General features: G+C 30.8%; 1 protein-coding gene across 1 annotated transcript in view; it reads right to left on the reverse strand.

Moving 5' to 3' along the window:
• The window catches only part of LOC118194816 (small ribosomal subunit protein uS5m-like), a 98,738-nt gene that overhangs the window by 69,098 nt on the left and 15,828 nt on the right, over nucleotides 1-13,812 (reverse strand). Inside the window, exons 4-8 of the mRNA XM_085817670.1 lie at nucleotides 9,165-9,392; nucleotides 5,095-5,129; nucleotides 3,812-3,902; nucleotides 3,679-3,725; nucleotides 117-171 (exon numbers count right to left, since the gene is read on the reverse strand). Of these exons, the coding sequence (XP_085673796.1) occupies nucleotides 117-171; nucleotides 3,679-3,725; nucleotides 3,812-3,902; nucleotides 5,095-5,129; nucleotides 9,165-9,392 (456 nt within the window). The remainder of the gene's footprint in view (nucleotides 1-116; nucleotides 172-3,678; nucleotides 3,726-3,811; nucleotides 3,903-5,094; nucleotides 5,130-9,164; nucleotides 9,393-13,812) is intronic.

The raw sequence follows: 13,812 nt of genomic DNA on the forward strand, positions 1-13,812 counted from the left end.
TAACTTCTTCTTTAAATACACATAAACACAGCATAGAGAAATATTTCAGAATTTAATACAGCAGATTTTATGAATAAATTTGATACAATTCTATAGCTGAATTTTAAAACACATACCTGTATTGTTATCAAGTTCAATATAACGCAAGACATGGGCTGCTTTGTTTTTAGCCTAAAGAGAAATACAGAAGCATGAATTTTCAATCCATTTTATTATGATTTTGGTTACAAAATATTAAAACACAAAATAAAATTAAAAAAAAAAATAATAATAAAATCCAACTATTGACAGAAGATGTCAATACCTGAATTATCATTATTGTTTATATAAATGTGAAAACTGTGCTTTTTGATGACTGATACAAGATTTCTTTTAATAAACTAGACATCGAGATAAAGCAACAGGAGCTGAATAAAAGTTTTTTACTTGGCATATTTTCACATAAAATGATATTACATTACAACGGTATAAATATTACATATCACACAGTACTACTTATTATGATAAGATTTTAAAAACCATTACTAACTAGAGATGTGATAATATATTATGATTTTATAGGTATAACTTACATTTATAGTTCAAGATTAAATACTATACTTTTCTAATGCTTCAAAAACATACCTCTTTAACCCTCTAAGCGGCAACGCCGTATATATATGGCCTAGAATATTTTTTGTGATATCTGTAAGAATGCTATATACATGCATATTAAAATATGTCAAAGAAATTAAGGCAATTTGTATCAAAAGTATACAAATCCAGGTATGAAATTCCAGAAGAGTTTTTACATTAAAATAAAAAAATATAATTTGTTCTCATAGTAGTTTTGGGAAATTTGTGTTTTCTTACCGAAAACTCTGGCCGCTCAGAGGGTTAATAGGCAGGAAACATATCTTTGAAGAAAAAGAACACAATGAGAGCTATTATATTTTTATCACATTATGTATAGATTATTTTTTCTTTTTAATAAAATACATAACTATTACTACTTATAACAGTCAGATTATTCATTAATTTCTTTTACAATACCTATTTTAAAAACAATACTTTTAAAAATTTGCTATAGATCCCATTTCAAGTCTAGCTCAAAGTTACTGTACTTTCAACAATACTGTCAAATATTTCTTAAAGAGACTCAAAATAAAGAGTGAGTGAGAGTGAGGTTTTTGGCGCAAAAACCAAACATGATTATGACATGTCAAACACAAGGTGGGATGATCAAAATTAATGAAGTTAAAATACAATAAATAAAAACCGGTGGACAAATGTAGTAAATCCAGAGGATGTGCTCACACACACACACACACACACACACACACATATATATAAACACATTAAAATCCAAGACACAATCTTCAAAACAAATTACATTAGGTAGTAAAAGCCAGTCTCTTTTAAATAATAAAATAAATTACAATTAGCCTCTCTAGCGATTAAACGGTCGAGAGGTAAGTCACAGCTATTAAAATATTTCTGACAAAGACTATTAAAACATGGACACTCAAATATGACAGACAGATAAACAAACATTACAATTTGAACAAACAGGCTCATTCTCAGCTTTGAAAAGGTGTTATAAAAAAAAAGGTGAAAAGGTTTGAAAAGGTGTTATGTTATAAAAAAGATGAAATGTTTTAAATAACATGTTTTACAGTGGTAAACACAGTTTTTAAAAATTTCATCATGCATTTCTAAAGATACTACACAAAGAAAACAAAATACAAGTATACAAAAGAATCAGCAAATGCTAGTGCATGAACAAGGTGGATACATTTTGCAGTACAAAAGTATGGTACTTTCTAGTAAAGCTATTATTTGAAACCATAAACATTCTTCAAAAACTTGTAGAATAAGATAAGGATTTTATGGAGGGAGACATTTCAATATAGTACAAGTTTAAAAAAGTACATACTTGAAATCTTCTTTATCTAAGAAAGCAAGTCAGAAATATAAGAGACTCAGCAACATCCTGTATCTACTTCCTTTATTAACTTCGGATTTTTTTAAAAACTGTTGTTTTACATTATGTGATGTGAGGGAATAAGTGTTTTCCACTATTTTGAAATATATATTCAGCTTTTTTGTCTAATGCCCACTGCCAACTAACATTATTTCTGAGAAGAGAACAAGCTGTTGCCAATTCGAGTACAAAGTGGAACAGACAAGGTTTTAAAACTGCAATACTTAAGTTGATTTCACCACCAAGATACATAATAGCAGGGGTTACTTTATTTAGGTTCGATTTTAGAAACACCACTTTATGTAAACATTCCCCCCTGTTCTAATGGAGTCATAGGTCTTTTATATTTAAACACGGTATTATATTTTACAAAATTTATTCTGAATTTGCTGAGGTTTTGAAATTTCACAAGTACTGATAAAACACTGAATACACTGTTTGTTTTCATGCCATTGAAATTTTTGTACAGTCATCTTCATCAGCTTTGTAGTGGTTATCTAGATTATTTTGAAATTTGCATTGCATTGTTGAGGATTTCAAATTAGCATCTGCCGCTCAACTGAGATATGGCTAGTGACACTAACTGCCATACCAAAGGGCCTAGGTTCGAATTAGAAAGTGTCTGCAGCATGCAGGCACTCTAAATATGTGGCGAGCCAAAAGGCCTCTTGAAATATTGGTGGTAGGGGAAGAGGGGTGGGAGACCCTCAGATCCCTCCCTCCCAGGGTGCTCTCGACAAAATTGGAAGCAGAACTTAGCAAAGTTGTACTGTCAGCCATATGGTGCTCAAGACTCTTGCCAATGACAGGTGTAATCTTGCACTTCTTACCACGATGAATTTCATGGGCTTGTGCTGATATTACTGTCAGACAAGTGATAAAAGTCACAACAATAACAAAAAATTAGTATCTGATTTTTACAATTTCAATTATAAGGTATGTCAACTTTTATAACTCCTTCATACACATGCTTTATTACTTGATATATTCACAATAGAAGTCTGAGTATTGTGGCATTTCAATAAAAAAATTCATGCTATTCCACGCTAGAAAGTAAATTAAAACAACATTAGGGTCCATAAAATTCTTTTATGTCTATTTTGGCAAAGAATAAGCATGTATTGCAAAAACAGCAGTGAGAACTGTTCGAACAAATTTAATGTTAACACTTTCTTACTAGCTGTTCTAATAGCTAAATGTTTCCTACAGCACATGGGATTTCATAAAGATATTAATATTTACTTCTGATTAATTTGCTATAAAATAACGGATTAGTTTTATCTGATATAACTATTCAACTAGCTTTATCTATTTATTTGATCAGATATGAAAAAGCAATTTCTAAACTGCTAAAGTAAGTTTTAATTAAATGTTCGACATATTTTCAACAGAAAAACTTTACTTAAATTGTACAGTACTTTGCTGTTTAAAGAAGAATGAACATCAGGCATTTTTTCCAAAATTATAATTATCTTATTTCGTTCTGTAACTAATTAAAAAGATACTCTACAGATTCCATATGAAAAAAATATTCCATAAAGAATGCAGCATAGATTTCTTCAAATTATATTTTCTTACTGATACAAGTTAGGTTATAGTTTCCCACATGAAAAATTCTGCAATGACAGCTTTATACTAAAATTTTACCATTTAAAAAATCTGAAACTTTTAGAGGGAGAATTGTACATTACACACACACTAAAAAAAAGCCTTACCGCATTGGCAGCAGTAGAAGCATTCACAGATCTCGCCAGGCCATATCCTAAAATATACATGTTTATAATTATGCTACCCATATTTTATTGAGATTTAAAAACATAACACCATAAAATGATTGAAATAAATTACCTGCTAAACCTTTTTTGTTTCCCACAACAACAAAGGCACTAAAATTTCTCACTCGTCCTCTCTGACCCGACATATGCATAACCGTTTTAAACTAAAACCAAAATTAACAAATTAAATGAGACAATAATTTCTTGCATATCCCTCCCAAACAAAGGATGAAATACTATAAATCTTCTATATGCATATAATTAAACAATGCCAAGACACAAAAGGTCAAAATTTTTTTAGTATAATCAGAAAATATTGCATACTCGTGTTTTAGGATTTTACATCAGTGAACACTTGTTGGATATATAATTGTAGTAAAAGTACACTGATGATATCAGGATGATTTTTTGGTGGACGAGGGATATTTAACGAAAGAAGCTAACACTACGGTCTGTTGCTTTAAAATAGGAATTTCAAAATTAATTTCTGCCACCCGATTTGACTCGTAACTATAGGAACAAAAGCTGCAGAAAAGGTTGAATCGTTTCATTTCCCCCCACACATACACAAACTTTACTTCCATTTAGGATGTTTCAATTCATGAAAAGCATGAGAATGAAGCACCTATTTTCTACACATCATTCAAACTATAGCCTCAAATCACGTGAAGAAATTAAATTCTGTGCGGTGATGATGACCCGAGATGCAAGTGCAAATGTCGAGGACAGGCAACAGCTTTGAAGTACCTATTTTAAAGTAACAGATTATACTGCAGGAATGACATATACACTGATAGAATAAATCAAAGCCTTCATGAAACTGATGGTCAGGTCTTTATGGTTAAAAAAGGAGGATAAGAATGTTCTGTGGTATACAAACAGAAGATTTAAGGGTAACTTTATTTTATAGACAATGAATGTTTATATAAATGATATTTCTTAGCTGTTCAGTTTCACTGCTTTCTCTCTATAGTACCAGAAAAAAAAAATAAGGTTAGCATAAAATAATTCAAAATTAAAATACACATATACTAAAAAAGACTAGACACTATACTAAAAAAGACTAGACAATAGCATTTAAATTATTTCCTACACAACTATGGGACAGGGGATATTACAGTCTACAGACAAGCAAACTTAAAATGAAAAATTTATTTATTACTGCAATAACAACAATTACTGAAACTTTAATTTTGATACAATTTAAATAACTTCTCTTAAAACAATTGAACAAAAAATATTCAGAAAATATTAATTCTACATGTTCTTGCATTCCTCTCACTTTAAAAAAACACTGAATTTCTAATACTATAATTTTCATAATTAACAGATCAATAATTTTAAAAAGATGCTTACTTCTAAAACTCTCGAATCAAAGCCTTCAAAGGTTTCTAGAAGAAAAGAATTAGCTTTATAACTCAGCTTTAAATTCAAACCATTACAGAAGCAAAAATTCAATAGCCCAGTGAAATAATGAATAAAAGTATAACAGCTTTTGGAGGAAAATGAAATAATAAAAGTTTATTTATGTCAGGATGGAAAGTGGGTAGAAAAGATTTTCTGCATGATAAAAATAATATTTTCAAGTAAAGTGATTTAAATAATTTATAATTACTTATAACTATACTAAACAGTACCTGTTTAAATAAATTAATATTTATGAATAAGAATGGATAGATGAATGAAGAATAAATTATATTTTGAAGTTTTTAAAACTAATTTCAGTTAGCCAAACATGTTTCCTACCCCTAGACCACAAGTCTGAACCAATTTTTTGACATTTTTAAAACAACATTCTTCAAAACAACCCAATTTTTTTTATTTCATACTGCCCAGAACATACTGTAAACTAACATATAACAAATTACTTTTATCCATGATGGAAAAGAAATGTCTTCCAATGCCAACCAGCACCTCAGCAGTAAAATCACCAAACACTGACTTTCCGAACACTGACATTTTCTGGATTTTCAGGTAGTATGGCAACCCTGTCAAACAGTGTCCTGAAATATAGGTGTTGGAATTATAGAGTTGAAATTATTTCAGAGTTAGCAATTTTTTTTTTTTTTTTTTTTTTTTTTTTGTCTTATGTGTGTTTAGGGTGTGTGTGATTCTAATGGTGTTTTGGAAGCAAGTCAACATAAGAAACTGCATAAAAATTATTCAAATTGAACAGGAAGAAGTGAATTCATCAACAATGAATATTTGCTGGCAGCAGCTCTGACCAGAATTTGTCTACAGTTTTAAAGGATTTCAATCAAACACAAATCATACAAATTACAAAAGCAACAGGCAGCGAAGGATTTTCAGATATGGAAGAAGGAAAAATTGATGAATTAGTTGAGAATGACGTTCATAAAAAGATAAATAAAGAATTGGATGATCTTACACCACCAGCTGATGATGAAAGCAGTGATAGTGAAGAAGATTAGCATTCAATAGACAAGATGTTAAACCAAGTGCTAAAAAAAACCACAGAGACTGTCAGATTTTGTTATGAAGATTGATGCAAATAAAGCCAGAGGAGGATTCTTTAAGAGAGGTATTGGAAAACTTTGCATTTCTTACAGCAAAACATTTGATGAGTTGCATCAGACACTGTCCCAAGCAAAAATTGCCTACTATTTAATAATAATAATGTTAGAAAATGTCCCGCTGCAGTAGGATAGCTTTCCCATAAAGCAGATTTAGGGTTGAAAGAAAATGGCAAGAGAAGGCGGGGTTGCTATATTTGGTGAGAAATCGCCCACTTGATGACAAAACTGACGATATGCCATGGACGGATGGAGAACCTTCTAGAACAAATTCTTACCGGTTTGGCTCAGAATGTTCTGGAACGCAAGCCAAAAGCTATATAAACCCCGCTGGAGTGCGAGTCCATCAAGTCAGTGAGTGTCTAATGAAGTCAGTAAAGAGTCAGTGAGCGAGTGTCTCGGAAGTCCAGTGGCAAGCTGGTCGTAAAGTGCATCGAGAAAGTCTCTCAGTGTATCGCGAGTTAGTTCATCGTCAAGTTTTATCTTAGAGTATGTTGAGCTCCAAGAACGACCAAAATGAGTTGGGAACTGTACTCTAGTGAATTATCAACTCTAGTACTCTATTGCATCGCAAGTTGAAGCGTGGAGAGTCTCAAGAACACAGAGTTCCGAAAACGACCGAGAAGATTAGGGAGCTGTACTCTTGTGCTTTGCGGTGAAGCTGTCCGTCTTCACAGTTATAGCTTGATAGTCTGAAGGCTGCATCACAATCAGTAAATAAAGATAGATATACATTATAAACACTCAGCATTGATAAACACGCTGAGTGTTTATAGTAGTTCTTCGACAACTGTAAAAGTGTTTTTGGTTTGTCTTGGCTGATAAATACTGGCTAATATATTGTGTTTTGATATTTCATCAAGTGTCATCGTTATTCACTCCAAGTTCATGAATTCATGAACCCGTATGTAACGTAAAGGAAAAACGTAACAATAACAATTCTGTCATGTACACCTTGCACAAAAAGAGAAAGTGGGACATTTCTATATCTCCTGTTCTACTGGGCCAATAGATGAAGTTTAACTTGCGTTTTTCATGTCTCGAAAACGCGATTTGGATACTTATTAGCATTATATATAGCATTGTTCTAACATAGGTATTTTGATATAAAATCAGACTTTTTCTGAAATGGCGTGCCAATTTTTCTCCATATTTCGATTCTATGACCCAAATTATATCCAAATATTAAATTCCACAGAGAGTTAACTTTGCAAAATGCAATTTAGATGTATTGCAGTTTGTTAATAACATAAGCCCTATATTCAGCCAGGTTTTACTGTAGGTGAATTACATACAGTAACAAACAAACCCCTCCTATTCATGTTTAATCATATGAACATAAACTTCTCCTGCTCATGGTGAAGTTGATCTAATCTACAAAACTTGCATCACTACTAATAATAGTAAGATATTTAATATGGTATGGTCAACTGAGCAAAATTACCTAAGATAATGCAATTATTTTCTTTTGAGATTAAACATAATACTGCATAATCTAATAAGTCTTTCAAGTGAAAATTTGGCAAACTTTTCTTCAAAAATTAGATTTTACATGTATATTTAATAGAAAAAATTGATATTTCGTAGTAACTTATTCTACAGTATAAACTGCTGTAATTTCACATTATTTTCTGGCATTTGTTCAATCAACATTAACAATTAAGTGTGATTAGAATAATACACACTGTTAGTGCATATAGTATTGATGCTTAATATACATATAGTAACATAGCCATTTTAGCAAAACTCTTTGTTAAAGTAGTTATCACATAAATTCTTAGCCAACATCTGAAATCTGAATATTACAAAGTGAACAATTAAATTGCAAATTTTGGCAATTAAGCATGGCAGATACTTAAATAATGCAATAAACAATGATAAGAATGTCATAGTTGTCGACCTTGAAATATAAAACATTCTGTTGAGTTTCTAGAAGGTTTTTGTGCTGCACAGTGATAGCATTTCAAAATAATTCCATATTGAATTAAATTCCTTTTATAGTGCATGATTAAAGTTCCTGAACTATTTATAATACGATTTTGATATAAAATATATTAATGTTAAATGAAATTGTTTCAAAAGAATATAGTAAAGTTAAATTAAATTTAAATAATTCATTTAAAATTATATATTTTTTTGCTAGTTTCATTTTTTAAAATTTTCTTGTACTTAGTGAGAAAATTATAAATAGGGATAAAGAAGTTTTATTTATAAAAATAAAATAATTTAAATACAATGGAAAAAATAACAGTTAATATGCATATTACTGTTTCGATAAACATAGTAAAGTATTATATATTGGTGTAAAATATAATTAAATACAACTATTATTAAACACTGTCTCAATCTTCATAAAATGTTCTAAAAAATGACTGCAATGGATTGAGACAATTCAGATCAATACTTTTTTTTTTTTTTTTTCAAATATTATGTTGAAAAGCACTAGAGGTGGAAAGATAGAATCTGACATACATTAAGCTTTAGTAATTCGATAAATTTCATTTTTTTACTGGGAAATGTTTTTAGCAATTTTCCTTAATAAAAATTAAAAAGCAGAGGTACTCAATGGTCTACTTGAAGATACAAGATATGATGAAAAACTGGATGTTTCCCAGTAAAACAGGAGAGTTGCCAGCTATGGAATATACATATAATGGTACACATTAAAATATATCCATGAAATAAAAAAAATTCACGTACATTATACATATGTATAAAAAATAAAACAGATATACCAAATATTAACAAATATGTTAATGTTTCATAAATAATGAAGCTTCAGCTTATATTATGTCATTTATATTTAAAACTTTTAGTTTAACAGAAATGGAGGAAAAAGTACAATTCATTGTTAAAATATAAGAATTATGCATTTAAAAAAATTATAAATACCCTCTCCTACAGGATCTGGAGGGCCAAGACTTCGCCCACCAAGTTTGGTTCCACTCCAGCCTCTTTCAAGTGGATGTAATTTATATGATTTGCGTTTCGAAAATTTGTCACGAAGCTCTAAGATGCGCTTCTGTCGCTCTTCATCTGGTGGTAATTCTTGTTGTTTTAATACTTCTCTACCTTGTATAACTGGCGCATTCAATCCAGGCCATAACATATTCTTTTTACCTAAAAATTTGTTGTTTTAACTAAGTGATGTACAATTTTATGCTAATGGTATAAAAAACACATATTAGAAAACAATAGATTATCATGCCAATAAATAAATCTGTTGTAAGACACTTTACAAAAATATTAATGAAAGCTGTGAATATTCCTCTATGGGATGAAATGTTTAAAAAAATACCTAGTAAAGTAGTAACATGAATAATTAAGCAAGGAAGTAAATGAATTATCTGCATACATAATACGGTAATCAAATTACCTTTTTACAAATTACATTTGAATTCTAATTTTCCAATTTTCAAGATTAATAAAATTTTTCGGCACTACTGGATTTTCATGGCCTTCATGATAAATCCCCAAATAATGCAAACTGCAGAAATCATAACAATCATTTTTCAGTTTAAATATTTAAATAAAAAATGGTACTTTCACTTTTCACTTATATTTGCCAAATCCAATAATTTCACTTATATTTGCCAAATAAATAGCATAATATCGTAGTAATCTTTTTTCAATTTGAACATTGCAAAAAACTGTTAACAACTTTTAATTTAAGGAGGTGTGATAAAGCTGCCATATCATTAAAAAAAAAAAAAAAAAAAAAAAAAAAACTTGCAACTGAATATGTGCAAATGGCCAAGAAATGAAATTATATATAAACAAAAGTATGTGTAGGTGCAAATGCGAAAATTTTTTAACAAAAAAAAAAAAAGAAAATTCAGTCTGACAACTGTGGTTTAGTAGTTGTTCCAGAATATAATTCCTAACAGCACTGTTTCATCTACTGTTGGGCAGAGGAATGAACATCATTTATGTAGTGCGATAAAACAGCTCAACATGCGTCAAAATACCATGATTGACTTGAACAATTTTATGAGAGAGGGTTTTTGCTAGATTTACTAATCTAATAAGTCTTCTCTCCAGACAACCTGGAAATAGCTGAGCCTGGAAAAATAGTTGAAATTGAGGAGAGATTGTTCGTGCAATGAAAAACCAACTCTCATTCAGATTATTGGCAGGACTATAAAACAGATGAGCTTGAAAAGTCTGGTTACAGCCATTTATCTGTGAATTACAAATTTTATTTTATTCATCCAACAATGGGTGTTTAACACACAAAACGTAAAAAGATAGTGGGACTGTTAAACAGCAAAACAAAAAGAAAAGGGTTACAGCTCAACATCATTTAGAGTTGTATCCTTCAGAATTCATATGTCAGAAATCCTCTGGGAAAAATGAACCTTTTGATGGCATATTAAAAGCAATCACAGAGATATGGCAGCCACGCACTATATGCAAGTAGTTTAAAGTTGGTGATAATCTTGGCACCGTTTTGATAACAGGGCCATGAAAATCAAATAGCACCAATTTTTCCACATTAAAAAGTTAAGCAAAAAATCTTAATTTGACAAATATTTTATTTCACTGTAAAAAACTGCACAAAATTTCTTTCTGCCTTTTTTTAAAGAGACAGCTAATTTAATTAACGACAAGCCCAATTCACTACAAAGACATAAAATAGCAATCCGTATTTAATAAGCAGTCACTAAATTTAATTAGTCTAATAATGGTAAGAAATGATGGTTAAACTGGTATTCTCATTACTGCTAGACCAATCTTTATAATATGCACACTTCATTCAAGAGTTCAGGAAATTCATTAAAACTGGACAATCAGATGATACCGTTAAAATGCACAAAAATATGCAAACAGCAGAAGAATTTTTTAAGTTGTTTGTCATTTTCCTTATTTTATTTTTCTAGGAATTTTTCTTATGATGGAAGAAAAACTCCTGCCTGACAAGAGAAAAAAAATCTGATGTGTACACCACATGACTTCCTTGTACGGAATATTAAATTATATGCATTTTTTCTTGCATTTTATTTAAACATATTAGATTGAATTAAACCTACTTCACTGACAGCACATAAACCACAGTAGAATAAATGCATTCTTTAAAATTCCCTCTAGTATTTGTTTACCATAGCGACACTCTGGCGATAGATTCACTTAACAGTATTATATTTCGTTCATATTATAACTCAGAATGCACAAAATTTACATCATTTAAAGAATTATCTAATCGTTGCCACATGTTCTATTCAAATACTATAATAAAGCTAGAATGATGTATAAAAGAAATTAAGCAAACAAAACAAAAAAGAAACAGTTTTTCACAGACAATTGAGTATTTCTCAGTCAATTAATTCAGTTCTCACTTCATGACAAGGCAAAAATACATAAAAACTCAAAATATCTGTATTAAAACTTACGAAGTAAATCTTAAACACTTATATCCTCGAAAAAATTCCAGAAAGGATTAAGCATGTTTTAATTTGCAATAATAAATAGAATTACAAGAGAAGAAGTATGAATGTCTAGTCTGAATGGTGGAAGCATGGGCCTATTTATATATATATAGGGGGTTTATAAATGAGTGGTGCAGTTTTAAAAATGAATAATAAATCAATGCACTACTTACACCAGCAGCAACTGTCCAAATATTTGTTGCATTAATCATAATCCTTCAATATGTGCAGCCTTGGTCACATGACACACATCTACATGGTAATCAAATTCTTCCCATACTCAGTAGAGCATGTCTGCCGTGTCGTGATGATGTACAGTGTATGCTTTATCCGACCATAAACATCCTTAAGAGATTGGCAGTACATAAACTCGGTCTTTAACAAACTCCCAAAGAAAGAAACCGTGTGTCAACTTTGGCATTAAATGTAGCAAATGGGGTGGAAAGGGAAGAAGGCTGTTTGCTGTTGCAGCATATTCACTCCAGGGTTGGTGAAGAACACGATTAAGAAGCTCACGTGTATTCCTGTGAAAATGGGGGTGGAGGACCGGCCATTTGCAAAATGTAATCATCATAATTGGTGTTCAGCTAGGGTAACAATCAGGTTTCCAACATGTCTAGAAATAAGTCATCGATCACAGTTTCGTTTTCGAAGAAAAATGGGCCAAGAACTCTCTCGTGGGACACTGCACTGAAAATGTGCATGAAACCACAAATCTAGACACCTCAAAATGGAGCACATGGAAAGCCTTTTACTGTTGTGTCCCTATCTTGGAAACTAATGCTGTGACTGCGCAGTAAGCATAACAAGCAAATAGCACAAAACAACAAACACACGAGAATATAGGATAGCTGTCAATGCTTACAATGCAGGTTTTACATGGGTAAGGTAAATATATCAATTTATTATTAATTTTTGAAATTGCACTATTCATTTATAAACACCCTGTATATACTGCCAGGATGATTTTTTGAGTCCCAATAATAAATCATCGATTTCTATTGAGGGGAGTTTTGCCCATTTGGAAAATCAACAAACATGTGATAATAATACACTTATGCAACATAATCTACGACTGATCTTTACAATATGGTAACTGGTAATTTGGCGACATTTTGGAGGCGATAAAGGTTACTACCTGGGACTTTGGTAATAATGTGAGCAGTACTCAGTTCCGATTACGCATTATTTTGTGTGAGGGAAATGAGAGATCAGGGGATATGTCATGTGATATTAATGGACGAATTATGGTTCTTTAATCGGAAAAGGGGGGAAATCGGGAAAAAATCTGGAAATTTTGTATTTGCCTTTATTCTGTGTTGTGTGAAACAGTGTTCGTTAACTTTTGGATCCCATGGCCCTAACTAAAGTGAATTCGAAATGCATATTCAGTGGGATTGAAAGGGGTAAATAAGTGTTTCTTTAAGGTTGTGCGAGATAGAAGTAAAGATGTTTTATTAAGTTATTTATTTTACCTGGTACCTTGGTGTGAACTATAAGTATGATTTTAAAGATCCTGAAACAGAAATAAGAAAAGTTTATCGGACACGTAATCAAGATTCTGAAGAAGAATAGGTTAGTATTTTTAATTATTTGAGGATATTATTTTTATGCATTGTTCTAAATGTAAGGTGGAAGTAAAGTAATTTGCGTAAACGTGCATGGAAATAATTTAAATATTTGACACTAAGTATTTGTAACCATTTGTAATGAAGTAAAGGTATGAATTAGTTAGTGACGTTTGTAATATAATAGATAATGTAGAGGTAAACGTTTTGGGATATTTTATTTATTTTATACGGGGAAATGTTCATATTTGGAAAGGGTATGTACTTTTTCGCGATCAGGTAATTTCATATATGTTCTTTTTACCGGGTTTAAAGATTCAGAAAATTGTTATGCATTTTCGTGAAATTTTTCTAATTTATGAGAAAAAAGCAGTGTACATGGATATAGAAGAGTGTGCGCTATGCCATTTTTGTGCAATTCTGGGATGTTTTTTTAAGTAAAAATAAGTCGACGTGTACATGGTTTAGTGATATTTTAATTAAGTGATAGTTATTCTGTGAATTTTATGTTTGTAGGAATTTGGTATACGTTTAAGTTGAAGTAAA

This window comes from Stegodyphus dumicola, chromosome 5 (genome assembly GCF_044657685.1).
Source record: "Stegodyphus dumicola isolate Sdum_Otavi_A_Nest chromosome 5, ASM4465768v1".
Lineage (NCBI taxonomy): Eukaryota > Metazoa > Arthropoda > Arachnida > Araneae > Eresidae > Stegodyphus > Stegodyphus dumicola.